Source organism: Staurois parvus, unplaced genomic scaffold, assembly GCF_062004578.1.
Source record: "Staurois parvus isolate SC_StPar_1 unplaced genomic scaffold, SC_StPar_1.0 ptg001723l, whole genome shotgun sequence".
NCBI classification, from domain to species: Eukaryota; Metazoa; Chordata; class Amphibia; order Anura; family Ranidae; genus Staurois; species Staurois parvus.
This window is the reverse complement of record NW_028319519.1, coordinates 406808-430177: the sequence shown is the minus strand read 5'-3', so window position 1 is coordinate 430177 and position 23370 is coordinate 406808. Positions and strand designations below refer to the sequence as shown.

General features: G+C 51.9%; 1 protein-coding gene across 1 annotated transcript; it reads left to right on the top strand.

Annotated features, from left to right (window-relative positions):
* The first annotated feature begins 374 nt into the window (after positions 1-374).
* LOC149434619 (uncharacterized) lies at positions 375-3357 on the top strand. The gene is made up of 2 exons (XM_089663575.1): positions 375-1486; positions 1626-3357. The coding sequence occupies exons 1-2, from the start codon at positions 375-377 to the stop codon at positions 3355-3357; spliced, it is 2844 nt and encodes a 947-aa protein (XP_089519701.1).
* The last annotated feature ends 20013 nt before the right edge of the window (positions 3358-23370 follow it).

The following is a 23370-nucleotide window of genomic DNA, read 5'->3' as shown; positions in this document are numbered from 1 at the left end:
CTCTGGAGCCGGGATTCGGCAGCTTCCTCGCCGGCCTGCGGCTGCTGGGCTCTCTTCTGCTGTCCAGCGGGCCTCTCAGGAGACGGCGGCTCGGAGCGCCGGGGGGGGCGGCGCCGGATGATGTCATTCCCGGGCGCCACCCGGGCTCTGGAGCCGGGACCCGGCCTGCAGTGGGGAGTCAGCTTGCGGCTGCTGGGCTTTCAGTGGCAGCCCAGCGAGCCCGTCGAGGGGGGGCGGACCTCCCCCCTGTGCAGCGGATCTCTGCTGGAGCAGGACAGGGTCCCCTGTCAGTTGGGGCTTCGGCTGCTGGGAGTTCCTCTGCCTCCCAACGAGCCCAGCGTGGGAGGGATGATCCGGCGGCTCTGGGCTCCGGTATGGCGGGGGCCACCCTGTTCGTGTGCCGTCCGGGCCCAGGAGCCATGCAAGAGTCGGGAGCGAGGCCTGTTGCGGCCTGGGACCAGAAGCCTGTGGAGTGGAGATCTGAAGGGGAGCTCAGCGGCTCCGAAGATGATGGGGTCCCTTCATCCCTGCATGGATCCGGATTGGCGGCTGTGGGTCCCGGTGAACGACTGCAGCCCGGTGAGTTGAATTCTGGGGCTGTTTTCTCATTGTCTTCTTCTTCTATGTTTGAGGGTTCGCGGGACCTGGGGAGTGGCGCTCTTGCTTTGGCGTCAAGCGGGCCTGGGGCTGCGAGGGTTAATGTGTCTTCCCTGGGGGGTTCCCCGGGGGCTGAGGGGGTTGTTAGTATGCTATTGTCGGGTTTTCGGGATGTGTTGGCGCGTTGTGAGGCGGGGGTGGTTGCTCGGGGTGCGGCGCCACCTTTGGCTGCATGGTCGGCGGTGCAAGCTGCGGCATGTGGGAGCGGTGTTGGTCCTGGGGGTGGTGGACGTGAAGCTGCGGGGGTTATCCCGCAGGTGGTTACGGTGGCTGGGCCGCAGGTCGCTGGTGCCTCTGCTGCAGTGCGGTCGGCGTTGGTTAGTTCTTTTAGCTCTGGTTCTGAGGCTCTGGGGGGGGAAGTGGCGGCGGATCATACTGGGGTTGATGGCGGAGATAAAGGGGTGACGGGGTTTGATGGTGTGCGTTTGGCGGATGCAGCGAAATGCGAAGTTTACGTGTGCTTCGAGGGGCCCTTAGGGGCTCATCTGAAGCCGGAGGTGAAGGAGCGCATTTGGAGGGGTGAATATGTTGAAATATTTTCTTTGTTGCCGTTGGAGAAATTCAACTTAGACAAAGTTCGGCCAGATGAGAGTAAGAGGGAGGAGGAGGAAAAACGGCGATATCGTTTGATTCCCCGAACCTTCTCTAATTGGCTTCAGGCGTTTGCCATTCTGGCAAGCGTTATTGGTGAGAGGACGCCGGAGCATTGTTCCCCCCTTTTTTGTTACTTAGATGCCATAGGGGAAGCTCAGAGGGTTTATGGGGGCATCGCGTGGTTACGATATGACGAGCAGTTTCGTCAGCGTATGGCGGTTAGGCCTTCTTTGCGGTGGGACCATAAGGATATCGGGCTGTGGATGAAGCTTATGACTCCGGGGCGGACCGCAGCTCATCCCTTTCAGGGGGGGGCCGGGGGTACAGCTATGGTTGCACAACCGGCCGCGCTTAGAAAAGGTTTCTGCTGGCAGTTTAATGAGGGATCGTGCAAGTTTGGATCCGGCTGCCGATTCCGTCATGAGTGCTCGGGTTGCGGGGGGGCTCACCCATTGTCCCGGTGTTTTAAGCAAGGGCGGGGGAGAGGTGGCGACACTGGAAAAAGGGATGTCGCCGGTGAGGGTAGGAAGGATGTTGCCGTTTTTAAAGCGGTACCCTGATCAGGCAGCGGCAACCTTGTTGCAGCGGGGTTTTTCTGAGGGTTTTTTGATCCCTTGTGTATTGGCGGTGGTTCCTCCAGCGGCGGATAATTTGAGGTCGGCGCGGTTGCACCCAGAGGTTATTGGGGAAAAAATTAAAAAGGAGGTGTCATTGGGTCGTATGGCTGGCCCGTTTGTGGACCCCCCTATGCCGGATTTGGTAATTTCGCCGCTGGGGGTTGTTCCAAAGAAAGAGCCTAATAAATATAGACTCATTCATCACCTGTCTCATCCGCAGGGGGGTTCGGTCAATGATGCTATTGACCCTGGTTTGTGTTCGGTTTCCTATACTTCTTTTGACGCGGCGATTTCATGGGTGCGGCGGTTTGGTCGGGGTGCCCTGTTGGCAAAAACTGATACTGAGGCGGCGTTTCGCCTTTTGCCGGTGCATCCTAGTTGTCTCAGATTGCTGGGTTGCAAATGGGAGGGGTGCATATTTGTTGATCGTTGCTTGCCTATGGGCTGCGCCATTTCTTGTTCTCTATTTGAGACTTTTAGTTCTTTTCTTGAATGGGCGGTTAGGGATGTTTCTGGGCTCGCATCTGTCATCCATTATTTGGATGATTTTTTGTGTATTGGCCCTCCGGGTAGTTCCATCTGTGCATCGTTACTGAGCACGGTGGAACATGTGTTCGAGCATTTTGGCGTTCCTTTGGCTTCGGATAAGACGGTGGGTCCGACAACGGAATTGTGTTTTTTGGGAATTATTGTCGATACGGAGGCCATGGAATGTCGTTTGCCTCAGGATAAATTGGAGGAGCTCCGGAGGTTGGTGAGTTCGGTGGGTCAGTGCAGGAAGATTCGGCTTCGGGAATTGCAGTCGTTACTGGGCAAGTTAAATTTCGCTTGTCGCATCATGCCCATGGGGCGTATATTTTCCAGGCGTTTGGCGGCTGCTACGGCTGGTGTGGCGGCCCCGCATCACAGGGTTCGGCTGCGAGGTGAGCTACGGGATGATTTGGGGGTATGGAGGTCGTTTCTCGATTCCTATAATGGAAGATCACTTTGGTTGGATGGGGTCGTGTCCAATTTTGATTTGGAACTCTTTACGGACGCGGCGGGCTCGGCCGGTTTTGGGGCCTATTTTCAGGGTCAGTGGTGTGCGGGTTCGTGGCCTTTGCAATGGCGGGAGGTGGGTCTGTTGCGCAATCTGACCTTACTGGAGCTTTTCCCCATCGTTTTAGCTGTTTCTTTGTGGGGTGCTGTTTTCCGGAATAAACGGATTCGTTTTCATTGTGATAATTTGAGTGTGGTTCATGCCATTAACCGTGTTTCGGCCACGTCTCGGCCGGTGGTTCGTATGTTGCAGCGGTTGGTTTTGGACTGTTTGAGTCTCAATTGTTTTATTTCGGCTGTACATGTTCCGGGTGTGGATAACTCAGTTGCTGATGCTCTATCTCGTTTTCAGTGGGACAGATTCCGTCGGTTGGCACCAGAAGCGGAGCAACGTGGTATCGATTGTCCGGATCACTTGTGGAGCATTGCCTTGCCTCTTCAGCGGCCTTGATTCAGACATCAGTTTGCGCGTCCACTTGGGTTTTCTATGAGAAGGTGTGGCGGGAATGGCTGGAGCTGGTGAGTGAGGTGGGGGTGGTTTAGGGGTGGATGATGCCCTATGCCTCCTGCTTTATTTCATCGGCAGGAATTTTGAAAGGGGTGTTTCCGCAACTTTGATGTCTCGCAAGCTGGCGGGGTTGGCTTTTCATTTAAAACTGGCGGGGGGTCGTGACGTGACGAAGGATTTCCTTGTTCGGCAGGCTATGCGGGGGTACAGAAAAGGCCGTTCCATCCCTGATTCTAGACGGCCGGTTTCTTTTGAGGTTCTTCAAGTGGTGGTTGGCCAGTTGGATTGTATTTGTTCCTCGTTGTATGAGGCGATTTTGTTCCGTGCGGCTTTTGTGCTGGCATTTTTTGGGGCCTTTCGGGTTGGGGAGTTGGTTAGTCGGACTAAGTGGGGCGAGGGTGGTTTGGCCGTAGATGAGGTGGTCTTGATGGGTAGTGGGGTGCGAATTTTTCTGCGCAAGTCAAAAACGGACCGTTTGGGTCGGGGTACCTGGGTGGAATTGGCTGAGATTCCGAGTTCTCGGATTTGTCCGGTACGGGCGGTTAGGGAATTTCTCGAGGTGAGACCTGACCTTCCTGGGGTTTTCTTTTTGCATACGAATGGGATGGCTCTGTCTCGATTCCAATTTGGGGCAGTGTTTAAACGGTGTTTGCAGTCTGCCGGGTTGGGTGTGGAACATTACTCGTCTCATTCGTTTCGCATTGGGGCAGCTACGGAGGCCGCCCGCTGGGGGTTAGGTGATCAAGTGGTTCGTCGGATTGGGCGTTGGGATTTGGATAGGTTCAAGTTATATGTGCGTCCTCAGTTCTTGTGATTAAAAAAAAAAAAAAAAAAGAGAGTTTTTGGTGTTGTTGTGTTGGTCTCTGTGGTACTTGTATTTTGTTAACTTTGTGTTTTGTTTGTTTTGTGGGGGCCTTTGTGGTGAAGGTTCTACCTCCTCCCTTCTTTTGTGTGTTTCTTTGCAGGTTCCGAAGGCTGCTTGGTATGGATCTTGGGCCATTCATATGTTTTTTGGGGGGCTAAGAGGGCGGATGTTCGTCCAGAGGGTCGGCAACTGGGATTTGAGAGGGGGGAGGCGAGGCTTCGTTGGCTTGGAGTGCCGGGAATGTTGTGGTCCAGGGTGGTCCCGGAAATTCATCACTATTCCCGTTGGGACCGGCCTCCAGATGTTTTGGTATTGCATGTGGGGGGTAATGATCTCGGGTTGTGCTCCATGCGGGAGGTTATCCGGGACATCAAGTTTGATTTTTTGCGGATTCGGTCTTTTTTCCCGGACACAGTGCTGGTATGGTCGGACATAGTGGCCCGTGCTTATTGGCGTATGGCCCGTTCCGTCGAAAAAATTAATAGGGCTCGAGTTAAGGTGAATAAGGAGGTGGCGCGTTTTGTGGTGAGGAATGGTGGCCTAGCAGTCCGTCATAGGGAGCTGGAGGAGGAGTCCTGGCGGTATTTGCGCTCGGATGGCGTGCATCTTAATGCAGTTGGGATTGATCTGTGGTCCTTGGGCCTGCAGGATGGTATCCAACGTGGATTACGTGTGTGGCGGGCTACACGAGTGTAAGGGTTCACACTCGTGTGCTGTGGCAGGGGTCGATGGGTCTTTAAAGGCGGTGGTGGAGTGACAAGTTGAGGAATTATGGGTTGGGCCCATCGTAGGTATGGGTGTCCCTTCCCAATAAAAGGTCATATTGGTAATGTGGGAGTTCATTTGGCTGTATCTGGGTTAAGTAACAGTAGTATTGTCCCCGAGGCGGTGTAGTAGCGGCTGGGGGCCTTTCATTGAGTAATAGATACAGCCGAGTTGGTGATGGGAGTAATGGTGCCTTCAGAGACCTTGGACCCGGGTGGTAATGTACTAAGATATTATGTTGAGTTATGTTAAATAAATGGCTGCTATGGCCGGTTTTACACCAAAAAGTGAGTTGCGTGTTTATTTGGGGGGGGGGAAGGTTTTTGAAGGGGTGGTGGTGTTAAAAGGGGGTAGGTAAGTATTAGCCTCGGGATTCTGCAAGTCCAACAGTCAAGTCAGGGCCTGGACTGAGCGAAGTATAAGGGAGGGCCAGCATGACTGGGGCGTGCAGACGAGGCAGAGAGTGTAATTTGGGTGGAGTATAGGCAAGGAAAAGGGGATGGGGGGTGGTTACTTACTTGATTGGTGTAGGCAGCATTGTGGGTGGTCTTGCAGGTTTTGAATTGGGGGGTTGTGTCTTGTCGGAGTCAGTCGGAGCTTGTGCCATCACGGAGGTGGTTTCTCCCGCCCTCCCGCCCTGAAGTTGGTTTGTATTCTGTTTGTTGTGTTGGTTATAGTTTTGTCATTGTGTTTGTTCTGGTGTTGTTTTTGTTGTTTGGTGGTTGTTCGTGGTGTTTGTTTTATGTGGGTTCATGGCGTTTGTTCAAGGTTCAGGATAGCTGTTGTGTCCTGAAGTGTTTGTTTGTTTGTCATGGCAGCTGGCAGGGGTCGATGGGTCTTTGAAGGCGGTGGTGGAGTGACAAGTTGAGGAATTATGGGTTGGGCCCATCGTAGGTATGGGTGTCCCTTCCCAATAAAAGGTCATATTGGTAATGTGGGAGTTCATTTGGCTGTATCTGGGTTAAGTAACAGTAGTATTGTCCCCGAGGCGGTGTAGTAGTGGCTGGGGGCCTTTCATTGAGTAATAGATACAGCCGAGTTGGTGATGGGAGTAATGGTGCCTTCAGAGACCTTGGACCCGGGTGGTAATGTACTAAGATATTATGTTGAGTTATGTTAAATAAATGGCTGCTATGGCCGGTTTTACACCAAAAAGTGAGTTGCGTGTTTATTTGGGGGGGGGAAGGTTTTTGAAGGGGTGGTGGTGTTAAAAGGGGGTAGGTAAGTATTAGCCTCGGGATTCTGCAAGTCCAACAGTCAAGCTCTAGTTGTGTGAAGAAAATGATACAATTTTAGTTTGGGTACAGTGTTGTATGACCGCGCAATTGTCATTCAAAGTGTGAGAGCGCTGAAACCTGAAAACTGGCCTGGGCAGGAAGGTGTAAAATTGCCCGGTATTGAATTGGTTAAACATGGGCAGTAAAAATTTTTTAAAAATCTACATTTCTTCATAACTTGAGGCCAATGTATTCTGTGACATGTCTTTGCTAAATAAAAATCCCAATATGTGTAAAGTAATAGGCTTTTGTGAAAGCCATAACCTTTGATACTGAACGTCGTGACAAGGAAAATTGGCGACTTCAGTCACAGAGGCACCAGCTAAGCGGCACCAACAATTTGCCCAATCTCAGTCCCTTGGCAGTGGGGGGAGGGGGGCAGAAGGGGTACCTGCCCTGGGTGCCACGTTGAGGGGGGTGTGCTGAAGGTTGGTTCCGTTCCTCATTGACTGAGTGACTTTAGGCTCACTCTTGCTGGAAGGAGGATTTGTCTTTCTCCTCCCTCCAGGCTGCAGAGGGCAGCAGAGAGCCGGGATGCTGGCAGCCCTTCTGTCCCTCTGCCTTGTTTTTGGATCCCTTACCTGAGCTGAGGGGAAGAGGACATGAATGGCGGACTGAAGAAAACCATGTGAGTCAGATATTATCCCATATATACAGCTGAGAAAAGTGAGGCCAGCCTGGGCCGTATTGTATGTTTATCACCCTATAAATGTCCCTGGGGGAGGGGGGGGACTGTCATGGCTGCTTAGCAACTGAGTTCACACTGCTGATAGGTCTGGACCGGGCCTACGGTATTTCTGAGCACACATGTATTGTACGCCGTCCACACCGAGTACATGTATGGAGGGATTGTACACCATCCACACCGAGTACATGTATGGTGGGATTGTACGCCGTCCGCACCGAGTACATGTATGGTGGGATTGTACGCCGTCCGCACAGAGTACATCTATGGTGGGATTGTACGCCATCCGCACCGAGTACATGTATGGTGGGATTGTACCCCATCCGCACAGAGTACATGTATGGTGGGATTGTACGCTGTCCGCACCGAGTACATGTATGGAGGGATTGTACGACGTCCGCACCGAGTACATGTATGGTGGGATTGTACGACGTCCGCACAGAGTACATCTATGGTGGGATTGTACGCCATCCGCACCGAGTACATGTATGGTGGGATTGTACCCCATCCGCACAGAGTACATGTATGGTGGGATTGTACGCTGTCCGCACCGAGTACATGTATGGAGGGATTGTACGACGTCCGCACCGAGTACATCTATGGTGGGATTGTACGCCATCCGCACCGAGTACACGTATGGTGGGATTATACCCCATCCGCACAGAGTACATGTATGGTGGGATTGTACGCCGTCCGCACCGAGTACATGTATGGTGGGATTGTACGCCGTCCGCACCGAGTACATGTATGGTGGGATTGTACGCCGTCCGCACCGAGTACATGTATGATGGGATTGTACAAGGCCGGGCTTCAATCAGAATGTCCTAGGCCACCTTTTTAAAGACCCGGCCTTTCCTGGCACTCTTTGTTTACATCTAAAAATGAGTCATTTCTTGCTAGAAAATTACCGAGAACCCCCAAATATTATGAATTTTTTTTAGCAGAAGCCCTGGAGAATAAAATGGAGGTCATTGCAATCTTTTATGTCACACGGTTTTTGCGCAGCAGTTTTTCAAATGCATTTTTATTGGAAGAAAACACTTTAATAAAAAAGAAAGTAAAAAAAAAAAACAAACCACAATATATACCCCCTTTACCAGTTTGGAGTTACAAAGGAGGTCTGTTGTTAGAATTACCGTACTTTTCACTCCATAAGATGCACCTAGGTTTTAGAGGCAGAAAACAGGAAAAAAAATATTCGGAACCAATGGACTGCAGACACAGTACAGGAGATGACCAGAGACTGCGGACACAGTACAGGAGATGACCAGAGACTGCGGACAGTACAGGAGATGACCAGAGACTGCGGACACAGTACAGGAGATGACCAGAGACTGCGGACACAGTACAGGAGATGATCAGAGTCTGTGGACATAGCACAGGAGATGACCAGAGACTGCGGACAGTACAGGGATGACCAGAGACTGCGGACAGTACAGGAGATGACCAGAGACTGCGGACATAGTACAGGAGATGACCAGAGACTGCGGACACAGTACAGGAGATGACCAGAGACTGCGGACATAGTACAGGAGATGACCAGAGACTGCGGACAGTACAGGAGATGACCAGAGACTGCGGACAGTACAGGAGATGACTGCTGACCTTTGGGGAGGGGGGGGAGCGGGTAGCTGAATTTGACAGGTACCCGCTCTTACTTCCGCGGAGTTGTTCTTTAGTTAGTGTCCGCTCTGCAGCGGGACCTTACCTGTTCCTCTATCCAGCCACCTGCTGTCTTCCCGGCTTCTGTAGTGGGGGCGCTCTGCTTGACAGCCGGGTGCCCAGTGCGCATGAGCAAGAAGTACTGCGCTTTGTGATTGGTCCAGCGGCTTCTGGGATCTGTCATGTGTCCCAGGTGCCGCCTTACCATTCACAAAGAGCACCGCTTCTTGCGCATGCGCACTTGGCACCCGGCTGTCAAGCCGATCGCCCACACTACAGAAGCCGGAAGACAGCGCTCCGCTGGATAGAGGAACAGGTAAGGTCCCGCTGCAGAGCTGAGCGGCCGGCCTGTATTCTGACACGGCGGCGGTGGAAATACCGGACCAGCCGCTCCATATTCGCTCCATAAGACGCACTGACATTTACCTCTTTTTTTGGGGAAAAAAGTGAGTCTTATGGAGCGAAAAATACGGTATTTCGCTCACTTTGATGTTCGCGGCGATACCTCACGTGTGGTGCGATCACCCTTTACATATGTGGGCGTGACCTACATGTGTGTTCACCACTGCGCGCAAGCACAGGGGGACGGGGGTGCTATAATTTTTTTTTTATTATTATTTTATGTTGTTTTTTTTCTTTGTTTTTTTTACACTGTCCTTTTACATTTTTTTTAATCAGTTTTTTTGCTACCGCAAGAAATGTAAACATCGCATGCGATAACAATACAGCATGACAGGTCCTCTTTATCGAGAGATCTGGGATCTATAAGACTCCATATCTCTCATCTACCTTTTAAAAGCAAAACGCTGGAACAGGAAGTGACATCATGATGATGCTCTGATCTTCCTAGACCATAGAGATGAGTGAAGGCCATCTTTCCTCCACTCATTGCTATGCCCTGCTGCGGCAGATCGGTTCCCAGAGCTACCAATCGTCATAAATTTAGGCCAAAATGTATTCTGTGACATGTCTTTGCTAAAAAAAAAATCCCAATACGTGTAAATTAATAGGTTTTCGTGAAAGTTATAGCGCTTACAAATGGCGGTATATATACTGGGATATTTTGTTTTTTATACTAGTAATGGCGGCAATCAGCGAGTTAGAGTGGGACTGCGGCGGGCATTCTGACCATAACTGACACTGACTAACTGCCACTGACATCTCGTGACACTAATACAGTGATCACGTATATACACATGATTTTGCGCAGCCCCACCTCCCTGTAGCAGTACTTCTGCTATAGGGTGGTCGGGAAGCGGTTAAAATGGTTTGTGTATTTTCATTGCTGCCTTTGAAGCCACATAACATACCCTGTCCCTGCTGTATAGTGTATTTATTTGGTACATGCCCCCCTTGGCAGCGCACAGCTTCTCGGGATTTTTTATATACAGTGGTAGCCTATTAGCTCTAAGAATGGCCAGAATTCAGCAACAAGATTCATTCCCTATAGACTCCGCCTCTAAGTTGGGGTTTCCCTCATTTTGAATGAGATCCACCCTGGAAGAACTAAACTCCGGCAAATTCTCCCGTCACTAAATCCGATGCTGCAGCTCCATCTGGTCCCATCGCATTCTGCATTGAATGTAAAGTATAAAGAGACCTGAGAAACAATGACCTGACTCCCTGGTTTATGATCAGCGGAAACCCCATGAAAAAGGGGTGTGGCCTTAATATATGGGACTGAGTGGATATCACAGCTATTTTTCACCTCGGGGTCAGTAGCAGATAGATGTCCTTATTAATCCAACCGTATTACAGATCATTTATTTAAAGTGTTACTAAAAACACAACAGTAAAATCAGTCGGTATATGCAGTCATGCATGCTTGTTCTACTCACTGTGGGACCTAAGGGGTTAATCCTCTGCATTATCTAAAGAGGCTGTTTGATCTTGTCTTCTTCGATCCTTCTTTTCTTCTACTGTCCCCAATCTATTTGCTGATAGAACAGAGCCTTTGGAGTCACTCTGTACATGCTCAGCTTAGTGTGTATGTGCTAGAGTGTTTTTTTTTTCTTGGGAGAGTGCATGTGAACAGCACAGGGCCAATCAGCGCTATCCAGAGGGTCAGGGGTCATGCAGCCTCATAGGGCAGTCATAGGAGAATGAAAACTCCTCCTACTAGCTTTAACCAGTGCTCTGCTGGACACTGATAGAAGTCACAAGGCTGCTGTATGCTGCTGATGAGTAAAGGTATTTAGCAGTTTATATTTACGAAAATAATTGCATTTCCGTGTTTTGTGTACTGTGGGAGACCAGATATGGTGAATGCAGGGCCCAGGGAGAGCGGATATAGTGAATGCAGGGTCCGGGAAGACCAGATATAGTGAATGCAGGGCCCGGGGAGAGCGGACATGGTAAATGCAGGGTCTGGGGTGACTAGATATAGTGAATGCAGGGTCCGGGGAGACCAGATATAGTGAATGCAGGGTCCAGGGAGGCCAGATATAGTGAATGCGGGGTCCAGAGAGGCCAGATATAGCGAATGCGGGGTCTGGGGAGACCGGATATAGTGAATGCAGGGTCCGGGGAGACCGGATATAGTGAATGCAGGGTCCGGGGAGACCGGATATAGTGAATGCAGGGTCCGGGGAGACCGGATATAGTGAATGCGGGGTCTGGGAGAGAGGATATAGTGAATGCAGGGTCCGGGAGACCAGATATAGTGAATGCAGGGTCCAGGGAGGCCAGATATAGTGAATGCAGGGTCCGGGGAGACCGGATATAGTGAATGCAGGGTTCGGGGAGAGCGGATATAGTGAATGCGGGGTCCGGGGAGAGCGGATATAGTGAATGCGGGGTCCGGGGAGAGCGGATATAGTGAATGCAGGGTCCGGGGAGACCAGATATAGTGAATGCGGGGTCTGGGAGAGCGGATATAGTGAATGCAGGGTTCGGGGAGAGCGGATATAGTGAATGCAGGGTTCGGGGAGAGCAGATATAGTGAATGCGGGGTCCGGGGAGAGCGGATATAGTGAATGCGGGGTTCGGGGAGAGCGGATATAGTGAATGCAGGGTCCGGGGAGACCAGATATAGTGAATGCGGGGTCTGGGAGAGCGGATATAGTGAATGCAGGGTCCGGGGAGAGCGGATATAGTGAATGCAGGGTCCGGGGAGACCAGATATAGTGAATGCGGGGTCTGGGAGAGCGGATATAGTGAATGCAGGGTTCGGGGAGAGTGGATATAGTGAATGTAGGGTCCGGGGAGACCAGATATAGTAAATGCAGGGTCCGGGGAGAGCGGATATAGTGAATGCAGGGTCTGGGGAGAGCGGATATAGTGAATGCAGGGTCCGGGGAGACCAGATATAGTGAATGCAGGGTCCGGGGAGAGCGGATATAGTGAATGCAGGGCCAATATGAGGCAGAAGGGTACACTAAATGTTTTTTTGGATGATGATATACACCTTTGTATAAGTTTGTTATTAGCGCATACCTTTTTAATTAGGATTATTTTTAGATCCCTACTGACTGTTCAGTTTAAACAACCTGCAGCAGTTCCATGAAGACCAAAGCTGGGCAACGCCCTATAGAATATAATCCGCCCCGGTCTATGCAGAAAAGCCTGTGTACAATGTCATTTATTACAATATGACCATTTCTCATTATTTGCACCAATTAGAAAAGCCTGTGCTAAGGAAGTGAAGGGTGAATCTCCCTGACGGGGACACAGACAGCAATAAGAACCTGCCAGGGGGACTAATCCACCTCCATTATGTCCAAAAAAAAAAAAAAAGTTTTGTCTTTAGTTATACTTCAATGACCTCCGGGGTTTTAATTTTTTATTAGATAATGGAAAAAAGAGGGAAAGTTTGGGCTTGCATATTCACCTCTTTTTTTTAAAATCGATCCCACAATCATTGGTGGTTATTGGTGATGCATACCCTGCCCCCCCCCCCCTCGGCTCTTGTTCAGTCGTATGATTGCTATTAGTGGTAGTTATGGGCACTGACTTTGTGTGATGTCTAGTTACATGAATGTATTATTAATCTTGTCTTTCTTTCTTTACAGGTTTATTGTCGGCTACTTCATATTTGGTAACCGTTAATTGACGGTTGCTGAGCGGTTGTGATTTTTCACACAAATTCTGAGAAGTGCAAAAATGACCCAATTCGTAAGTATTTTTTTTCACTATTCTTATGACACCCACCCACAACTGCACATACACAAAGGGATGGGGGGGGCTCATGACATTATCAACCTATCAATCGCTTCTCGGCCTTTTGGCTCAGACCAAGCGTACTATCGCAGGGTCTGGACTTTTGGTTTTGCCGGGGTTCTCCTTGTGGGGTTCCCCGGTTTCAGAGAGGGCGACTGGTGAGACGTGTTTTACTTGCACGTTATCATGGCGCGGCGGGAGGTGCGCAACACTATCCGTTTTCTGGTGAAGCCAGCTTTCAGGACTGAGGTCGGTTTGAAGGAAGTGATCGTGGACGTATTGGGCGAGATCCTCAATGTGGGGGTAAGTGATCTATTTGCGTTGCAAGATTTCCCGGGTACAGGAACTTACGACGTTTCCTTTTTTTCTGAGCGGACATGCCTGGAGGTGTTTGAGAATGTACGCGTGAAGAAATTCCAGGACGTGCCCCTACTGAAAAAGTTAACCGTTGAACTGCTGTTTAACCCAGGAGTCAAGTATGTGACTGTTCACCTTTATAACCATTTTTTGGAGACTGAACTGATTAGAGTGTTTCTAAGGCGTTATTGTGAGGATGTGGGCGTGGGGGACAAGTTGCAGAACTTATTTGGGGTTTATCGCAGTAAAATCAAATTTAAAGTGCGTTTTAAGGAGGACCCTGAGGCTTATGGGGGGATCAGTCACCCTCCTGCTTTCTTTAGCATAGCGGGGAACCGCTGCTCCCTCTTCTATGTGGGGCAACCCAAGTATTGCAGACAATGCTTCCGTTATGGACATACTAAGGAGGACTGTACTGTTGGAATGTGCTGCAGGGTTTGTGGGGAGGTGGGACACCAGGCAGCTCATTGCACCAAACCCACAGTGTGTGATTTGTGTGGAGTGGCCGCTCATAGGGCAAGGGACTGCCCGCGGGCTAAACACTGCAGGGTTTGTTCTTATGCGGATGTGGCAGGGGGTAGGAATCTCTCTGCTGTGAGGCAGACTGTGAGCCTGCAGTCCTCAACTGAGGAGCAGGACAGCAAGGGCCGGGAGGAACGGGAGGAGGAGGGGGGAGGGGTGGACACTGCAGAGAGCGGGGTGGAGGTTTCCTTGTCCGCAAGTTCCTCTTCCACTAGCGGTACTGGTGCCGCGGCTGGCTCTGCCAAGCCCGCATGTGTGAGGATGCAGAGTGGAGATGTGCGGCAGCGGAGTGAGAGTGTGTTGGTACGGAGTGGCGTGGTCAGAAAGTCGGTACATGTACACTTGCCGGTTAAAGATGGCGGCGGCTCCGAATTTGTGGGCGTGGAGACGCCGAGCGGCAGTGTGAGTGACGCAACCCTTCGGGCGGTGCTGGAGGGGGAGGAGGTGGAGTCTGCAGTGAAAGAGTGGGGCGTGGAAGCTGTGATGGAGGTGGGAGATCCAGAGGAGTCTGACGAGGAGGAGGAGGTGGAGATGACTGGCGGATCGGACCGCCCCCTCACGGCCGGTCAACGGGAGAGGATGAGAGAAGGGAGTGACGAGGAGAAGGTGTTTAAAAAGAGCAGGTTGGAGATCGGACCCGACAGCCCATATGGCTCGGTCTGTTCGGGAACAGGTCTCATGATTGCGGGTGACTTGATGGTGTCTGAATCCGAAGAGTCGGATGATGACACTGTCCGCAGAAGAGAGAAAGGAGGTACACATAGGGGTCTGCTGTGACTGTGATGGATTATGGGTCTGCTGCATATCATTAATATTTGACCAATGATTGCTATCGCCTCTGTGAATGTGAGGGGCATTGGCTCCTCAGTTAGGAGAGCGGCGGTGCTTCAAGACCTGGGCTTTCTGACAAGTGATGTCATTTGTATACAGGAGTGTATGCTGAGCCATGCACCAAGGAAGGAGGAGTGGGCTTTTGGTGATGCAGTCTGGTCTGCAGCATGTATGAATAAGAATGAGGGGGTGGGAGTTTTGCTTAAAAATGCAAATTGCAAGCTCCTGAGTTACACAGTGATTATACCTGGGAGATTGTTGTTGGTGCACTTGCGCTACTTTGATTTTGAATTCCGCCTCTTTAACTGCTATGCTCCTACGAGTAGGAAGGAGCGGCAGGAATTTCTTGAAACCCTTATGTTATATTTACCAGAGAGGAGTCCCACGGTGGTGGTTGGTGACCTGAACTGCATTAGAAGTGTGGAGGATAGGGTGGGAAGGTCTGAAACTGCCCTAGACAGCACTTCAGTTCTGCTGAACAATTTGATTTCGGATTTTCAGTTTATTGATGTTGGGAAAGAAATGGCAAGTGACGGAGACAATTTCACCTTTTTTTCTGACAAGGGGACAGTCAAATCCCGTATTGACTTTGTGTTGATTTCTGAGGACCTGGTCCCAGTGAAATATTGGACTGAGGGGGTTGCTTTCTCAGACCATAAGATGGTGAGAGTGGAGGTGGAAGGAGGTTCTAAGTTTAAGTATGGTCGTGGGGTATGGAAGCTTAATGTGAAGCTTTTGGAGGAGGAGAGGGTGCTTCAGGGCTTTGAGCCATTCTTCAAGTACTTGGTGCACAGGAAGAATTTTTTCCCCGACCCGCTTGTGTGGTGGGATTGGGCTAAATTTAGGATTAAGGGTTTCTTCACTAATTGGAGTGTGCGGCTGGCAAGAGAAGAGAGGAGGAAGGAGGGAGATTTGGTGGTGCGGCTGCACACATTGTATAAGCTACAAGCTGTAGGGGTGGAGGTGGGAGCTGAACTGGCTAAAGTAAAGGAGGAAAGGCAGAAAAGGTTACAAGACCGGGGGAGGAAGATCATATATCAAGCCAGGGTGCAACATTTAGGGGAGGATGAGAAGTGTACCCGGTTCTTTTTCAAGAAGGTGGTGAGGAGGAGGGAGGCCATGGTGTCAGTGTATGGGCCGGAGGGAGTGGTGGAAGGTGAGGGAGTTGTGAAGGTGGTGAGGTCCTTTTATGCTGATTTGTTTGAAGGAAAGCATAAGGTGCATAGAATGGAGGTGGAGGACTATTGTGAAGTGGTTAAAGGTAATTTGGTGGCTGAGGAGGTCGAACTGCTTGGAAGTTCGGTGAGGGAGGAGGAGGTTGTTCAGGCTATGAAGGGAATGGCCAGTGCTAAAACGCCAGGTAAAGACGGCTTGACGGCGGAATTCTACGCAAAACTGTGGCACATTATTGGAAAGGAAGTTTGTGAAGTGGTGAGGTATGCTTTTGAGATGGGTATGCTGAGCAACTCTATGAAAGAAGGGGTGATTACTTTGCTGCCTAAGGGTGGTGATGCTAAAGACATGCGGAATTGGAGGCCGATCACCCTGCTGAATGCAGACTATAAAATCCTGGCTAAGGTGATTGCGAATTGGATAAGAGAAGTTGTGGATAAGACAGTTGGGGAACATCAGGTGTGCGCGGTCCCTGGAAGGAGGATTGCGGAAAACTTAACACTTTTGAGGGACATAATTTTTTATGCGAGATCCCATAACAGCCCGCTGATTGTGGAAAGCATTGACTTGGAGAAGGCTTTTGACAGAGTGTCTCATGACTTCCTGTGGCAGGTCTTGCTCAGCATGGGTTTCCCGCCTGGGATGATGAAGGCGGTGAAGGGGTTGTACCATGGTATCACTAGCCAGGTCCTGGTCAATGGATCTTTGTGTGAGCCTTTCCCAATACGATCGGGAGTGAGGCAAGGATGTCCAATGTCACCTCTGGCTTTTATCTCTGTGGTGGAACCGTTGCTTCAAAGTATACAGCGTGATAAGGCTGTTCAAGGTTTTCTGGTTCCTGGGAGCGGGGGACAGGCTGTTAAGTCCCTGGCCTACATGGACGACATTGTACTGGTGGCTACGTCCCAGCGAGACTTGGACAGAGTGGGTTTACACCTGAGAATCTTTTGTGGCATGGCAGGGATGGCTGTGAATTGGAAGAAAAGCCAGCTCTGTCAGCTGGGTCGTGCGATCCAAGTAAAAGTGGATGGCATTCAGGTTGTAGAAGAGGTGAAGATATTGGGGTTGCATTTTGATGGTGTTTTGGGCGGAGCGGCCAGTTATGAGGCAATGGAGAAGAAGGTGGCGAATAAATTGGCCTTTTGGAAACTGCGTGACCTTTCTTTCAAAGGAAAAAGTTTGGTAATTAAAGCAGTTATTTTGCCGCTGTTGTTGTATCTTTGTGTGGTTTTCCCCCCAAAGCAGCAGTGGGTGAAAAAGATCACAAGACAGCTCTTCCTCTTTCTGTGGGGAGCGCGGATGGAAAAAGTGGCTCGGGAAGTGCTGATGAAGGGGGAAGACAAGGGGGGGCTTGGTTTCCCCAATGTGGACCGCTTCCTTAGGCTTCATTACCTGCTGTTGGTGAAGAAGATATTGTATGGAGGCAGTAGAGCTGCTTTTATGGCAAGGTATTTGGGCGGCTGGAAATTTGTGCGCTGGAAGTGGATCCAGAAAGATCTTACTCGGCCGTGGGCTTTTGTGGTGGCCCTTTTCTACCTTGTTTTGGAGACAATTAGGAAACAATTGAAAGTGGAGGATCTTGGGCTTGAGGAGCTGGAAAAAGGTTTGATACTTCGGAGATTGGAAGGTTTGAAGGTGATGTGTCCCATAAATGGTCTGAAGTCATCACAGGCTGCCTCGACGTGGAGGAGACTGAGGGAAGTTGGTGTTTTTGGTAGGCAGAGGGACATCACCTGGATGACATTGCAGGGGTGTCTCCCAACCAGGGTCTTTCAAAAAAGGCGGGATCTGTGTAGAACGGAACAGTGTCCAAGAGAAGGTTGTGGAAGTCCTGAATATTTGCATCATTTGTTTTTCTTTTGCCCCTTTACGGTGAAGGTGCGTGAGATTTTTCGTTCTTTTCGCTGGACAGTTTTGGATCAGAAAATTTTGGATTCCCGTTTATTTACGTCCGCATGGGTGGCAGGTGGAAATGTGAGAGTCTCATGGATCTTTGCTGTGATCTTTAGGGAAGCTATTTGGGATGCTCGGAACCTTTTGGTTTTTAGGAAGGAGGAATTAACGCCTGAGAATGTGGCCAAATTGATCCTGGCTAGGTTGTATACGGTGTATATGTTTGATGTGCATAGGGTGGGGAGGGAGGAGGCTGTGAAGATGTGGAAGGTGGAGGAATGGAGTCGTTTGGTTGTTTGTTAAATGTGTTTTGTTTGAGTCCTATTTTCCAATGACGTGATTACTGCGACTTTAGACCCTTGGGTTGATGAAGGTACTTCATGGAGGTTTTATCGCAGTCATAACTGATGGAAAAAAAAAAAAAAAATCGACCTTGCCTTTAGGGGTGTCCCTGCTTCCAGCTAGGACGTTGAGAACCACTTGCATCTATCCCAGCCATTTGGTCTGTGTGGGGTACCCTCTTCTCGGCCTTGTAGGATCGTCGATTAAATTCGGCTTCACCTGCTTGCTGCTATTGGGTTTGAGGCTTAGCCCCCACACAGAACGAGTTTGTGATCTTCCCCCCCCCTTGTTCACTCTGCGTTACTACCTCCGGGCAGTAGACGCTCAATAGCCTTTTCAAAGGCTAAGCAAGCGAGAGTGAAGCCGCTGAGGAAGGAGAAGGAATCCGATCAAGATCTCTGGGAAGCCCTCCTGAGAACTCCTCTGCGCCAAGATGGGGAAGAATAAGCAAACTGCGAAGAAGCCACAGAACGCCACCACCGCCCCCGCCAAGATCCCGGGAGAAGCCCCCTCCGCCTCCACCTCAGATCGCTCCGGCCCTGCAGGTGGTCTCCCTCCACTGGAGCCCTGGATGAAGCAGACAGTCGTGCTGCGGCTGAAAGAAGTGGAAGGCAGAGTCCCGGACATGACCCCGGAAGTCTTTGGGAAGAAAATGATCCTTGAACAAGGATTTAGCAAGGCAGAGACCCTGTCGGTGCAATCCTTCATGAAAGGTATTTTCTTCGTAACTTTTGTTTCTCTACAGGTATGCAGAAGGTACTGGGAGGCAGTGAAGACCTCTGGACCCGACTCCCTCTTCCGAAAGTTCACCGCGAACTCTCCCATTCAAAGGGACGAAAGGCGGATCACGGTGTCCATGAGGAACCCTCATGTCCCTGGTAGAGACATCGCCACCTACCTCCAAAGGTTTTGCGTCGTGTTGAAGGACCCAGTCCGGATACTAGACGCCAACGGCTTCTGGACAGGTAAGTGGTCTATGTTTTGCAGATTGCTGAGAGATCGTCCCGCTGGAGATCTCCAACACCTGCAACAGTGCTTTTCCCTGGGAGCGTCAGCAGGACTCCTACACTACCCGGATCAACCCCAGTCATGCCGCAGGTGCGGACAGCCGGGGCACCAGGGTAAGGATTGCCATGTGCTTTCATGTAGGTTCTGCCGGTCTGCAGGTCACGAGACCAAGGATTGCCCGAGGTCCAAAACCTGCAACCTCTGTGGACGGTCAGAGCACGTCTACAGGGACTGCCCAGAGAGAAGCAGGACGTATGCTGGGGCCCTGAGCAAGGGCTCTGCCGCCAAACCAGCAACACAGAAACCCCCAAAGGACCCAGGTAAGAGGAACCCCCCTCCCCCCACCCCAGCCCCCCCGGACCCTGGTCCCCCCACCCCTGGCCCTCCTGCCCCCCCCCCACCCCTGCCCCTCCTGCCCCCCCCCCACCCCTGCCCCTCCTGCCATCCCGCCCCTGTCCCTCCTGCCACTCCCGCCCCTGCCCCTCCCACCCCTGGCCCCCCTGCCCCACCCCTCCTGGGCCCGGTTCCACCCCCCCTGACCTGTCCTCACAGGAGGATTTCCCGCCCCTTCCCCCTGCCACCCCCGTCAGCAGCTCTGCGGCGGGGATCAGGAAGCGGAAGAAGGAGCAGGCTAGCCCGGCGGCGGAGGAACCCTCCTCCGCCACCAAACGGCCTGCTGTCCTCCAGAATGCCGCAGGTCCCGACCCCGTGGGGGAGGACCTCGACACACTGGAGGAAGAGGAAGAGGTGGAAGAAGAGATGGCTCTGACCCGGTCGGGGCCAGATCTCTCCACCGACTTCGACGAGGTCCTCAACCAGATCGGACTGAGCCAGGACCCTGGCCAGGCCGAAGAGGTCGCCCCCCCTCCCCAGGGGAGGTAAGCACAGCCCCTGCCGACTAACCCCTTCATCTCTTTCTCATGATGGCTGAGATCTCTATCTTTTCCATTAATGTGAGGAGCATCAAGGATGTGTCTAGGAGGCAGACTGTGCTGACCTTTCTTTCCACACAGCAGAGTGATGTGTACATGCTTCAGGAGTGCGCACTCCACCCTCTGAGGAGGTACACTCATTTGTCCTCCCAGTGGACCCACGGTCCCTCCTACTGGTCTGGGGGTGGCGATTGCAAGTCCGCAGGGGTTGCGGTTCTTATCAGGGGAGGACGTTTCACTGTTGACTCCGTCCATGAGCTCGTCTGTGGCCGCCTTCTGGTCATAGACGGTTCGTGGGCGGGGGAGCCCGTTAGGCTCATCAACGTGTACGCCTCCCCGGAGAAGAACGCGCGGCTGGAACTTTTCCAAACCCTGCGGACGCAACTCGCCACAACGAGAACAGTAGTAATCGGCGGTGATTTTAACTGTCCGATAGAGGAGGATGGGCGCAGCTCCAGCATGTACGCAAAACTCGACACCACCTCGAAGCTGCTCCGGGAGATGATTACGGAGGCTTCCCTGCGAGACGCAGTGGGATCCGTGGGGCGCGGTTCCGTGAACTACTCATGGAGCCGCCCCGATGGATCTGTGCGCTCCAGGATTGACTTTGTGCTCACCTCCAGGGCAGTCAGGCACCGCGGGTTCTCCATGGTTCCCTGCTTTTTCTCTGACCACAGGGCCATTCACTTTCAAGGTGATCTGGGAGAGGGCTTTGCCCCGGGCCCAGGCTCCTGGAAGCTGAATTGCACTCTGCTGGACGATGAGGAACTGCTAGAGGAGCTCAGGGAAACCTACGGTACCTGGCGAGGGGAGAAGTCTTTTTTTCCCAAGGTAAGCGACTGGTGGGAGTTCGTGAAAGTCAAGCTGCGCAGCTTCTTTCAGGCCAGGGGATGCCAGCAAGTGTGCGCCAGGAGGAGGGAACTCAGGAGGCTGCAGCGTCAGCTGCAGTCCCTGCAGGACCTTCATCTCTGTGGCTGGGACGTGAGGCAAGACCTGGAGGACACCAAGAAGAGCTTGAAAAAGCACTTTAAGAATCCAGGCACATTGTCTTCCGTGCCAAGGTGGAGCATCTCGAGAAAGGTGAGAAGTGTAACTCTTTCTTTTTCAGGAAACTCCACTCAGGACACACTCCCCTGTCTGAGCTGCGCGACAAGACTGGAACACTCCAGAAGGGGAAGGAGGCCGTGATGGAAGTGGTCAGCGACTACTACTCCGACCTCTACTCCCCCAAAGCAACAGACACGGCAGCGGCCGACAGGTTCTTGTCAGGTATCTCTAATGCTATTGATCCTGCAGGTTTGTCGGCCACCAACGCCCCCTTGACGTTGGAGGAACTGCACTCTGCCGCTAAATCCTTTAGGCGAGGCAGGACCCCGGGCTGCGACGGTCTCCCAGCGGAGCTCTATGTAGCGCTGTGGGATCTCGTAGGCCCGGACCTGCTCGAGCTGTACGAGGAGATGGTGGTGGAGGGCAAGATGCCTCCTTCGTTGAGGGAGGGGATGATCACGATCCTGTACAAGCGTAAGGGGGAGAGATGTGACTTGAAAAATTGGCGTCCCATCTCTCTCTTGAAGGTGGACTACAAGATCCTCGCCAAAGTTATGGCGAACAGGTTGAAGGCTGTCATCGGACAGATCATCAACCCGGATCAGACTTGTGGCATTCCTGGCCGCAGGATTGCGGACAGCCTAGCGCTTGTCCGGGACACGGTCCAGTACATCAAAGACCGCCGTGTGCACGCGGCCCTGGTCAGTCTTGACCAGGAAAAGGCCTTTGACCGTGTCTCCCATGGGTTTATGTGCAGAGCCCTGCGCAGGTTTGGTCTTGGGGAAATGTTCTGTTCGGTTGTGGATATGATGTATAACGGCATTTGTAGTTCCGTGCAGGTGAACGGCTGGAAGACTGACCCCTTCCCGGTCCTCTCCGGGGTCAGACAAGGCTGTCCTCTCTCACCTCTGCTTTTTGTTTGCTGTATAGAGCTCTTCGCCGAATGCATCAGACGGAATCCAGAGATCGGGGGAATCACCGCACCGGGACCAGACAGACGGGAAGTGAAGTGCTCGCTCTACATGGACGACGTGACGGTGTTCTGTGCCAACCAGCGCTCCATCGACCTGCTCGTCCAGACCTGCGAGGACTTCGGCCAAGCTTCGGGGGCAAAGGTCAACTGCGGGAAGTCGGAAGTCATGCTCTTCGGAAAGTGGTTCCTGCCTTCTTCTGCATCCATGCCCTTTGGCATCAAGACAGACTTCATGAAGATTTTGGGAGTTTGGTTTGGTGCCGAGGGCGCAGCCCTGAAGTCTTGGGAGGAGAGACTGGCCAAGATGCGTCAAAAGTTTGGACTCTGGAGCCTCAGAGACCTCACCATCGAAGGGAAGACACTGGTACTCCGCAGCGAGATTCTCCCTGTGTTGCAGTACCTCGCCCAGGCCTGGCCCCCTCGGGTCAACACCTGTAAGGCCATCACCAGGGCGGTGTTTCACTTCATCTGGGGCTCCAAGATGGACAGAGTGAAGCGGGCAGTCATGTTCAAGGAACCCCTCAAGGGCGGTAAGGGCGTGCCCGACATCGCCACCCAGCTGAGGGTGTTCTTTGCTTGCAACTGCATCCGCAGAACTTTGCCCAGACGGATTATGGACTCTGGCGGGAACGCAATGTCTCGCTTCTTCCTGTTGCCTCTCTAGAGGTCCCTGGGGTGGGACACTTGGGATAGTTCCATCCCCTACAACTGGGACACTCCTTGGTACTACTTGGATACCTTCAAGTTCATCAGGGAGCAAGGGCTGCAGGGAGTCAAGCCTGACTTGTGGAAGCCAAAGACTATCTACAAGCTCATCCGAGCCAGCGACATTTTGGAGTCGGTTCCAGGCCTGCCTTCAGACACCTGCAAGGTGGTCTGGAGGAATGTTTCTTCCAACATTCTTACCAACAGGCACAAAGACCTGGCATGGATGGCAATCCAAGGGGGGTTGCCTCTCAGGACATTTATGCATGCCAGGAACCTGAGCAGATACAGACACTGCCCCTTCTGCATCATCCACGAGGAAACGTCTCACCACGTTTTCTGGGAGTGCTCATTTGCTCAGGCCCTGTTGGGGGCCCTGGAACCCGAACTCAAGGACTTTGTACCACAGACAGCCATCACTCACTTTGGGGTGTTGAATGGACTTTTCTGTGGGACTTTTTCTCTGGAGGACATTGACGGCGCCTGGCGGGTGCTGTGCTGTTTTAAGGACGCTTTATGGTGCGCCAGAAAGTGCCTCATCCACCAGCGGGAGAGGATGTCCATTGAGGACTGCCGCAGACTGTTCCTCAGTCTGCTCAGAGACTATTCCTTGATGGACTTTAAGGAGGAAGAGGACGTCTGAAGATTTCCCCCTTCCCCCTACTCCCCCTTGCGTGTCTTTGTCTTTTCAATAAAGCTTCGGGCCTGTGTTTCTTTCCCCCCCCCACACACACCCGATGCCTATTGTTGATCGTAATATC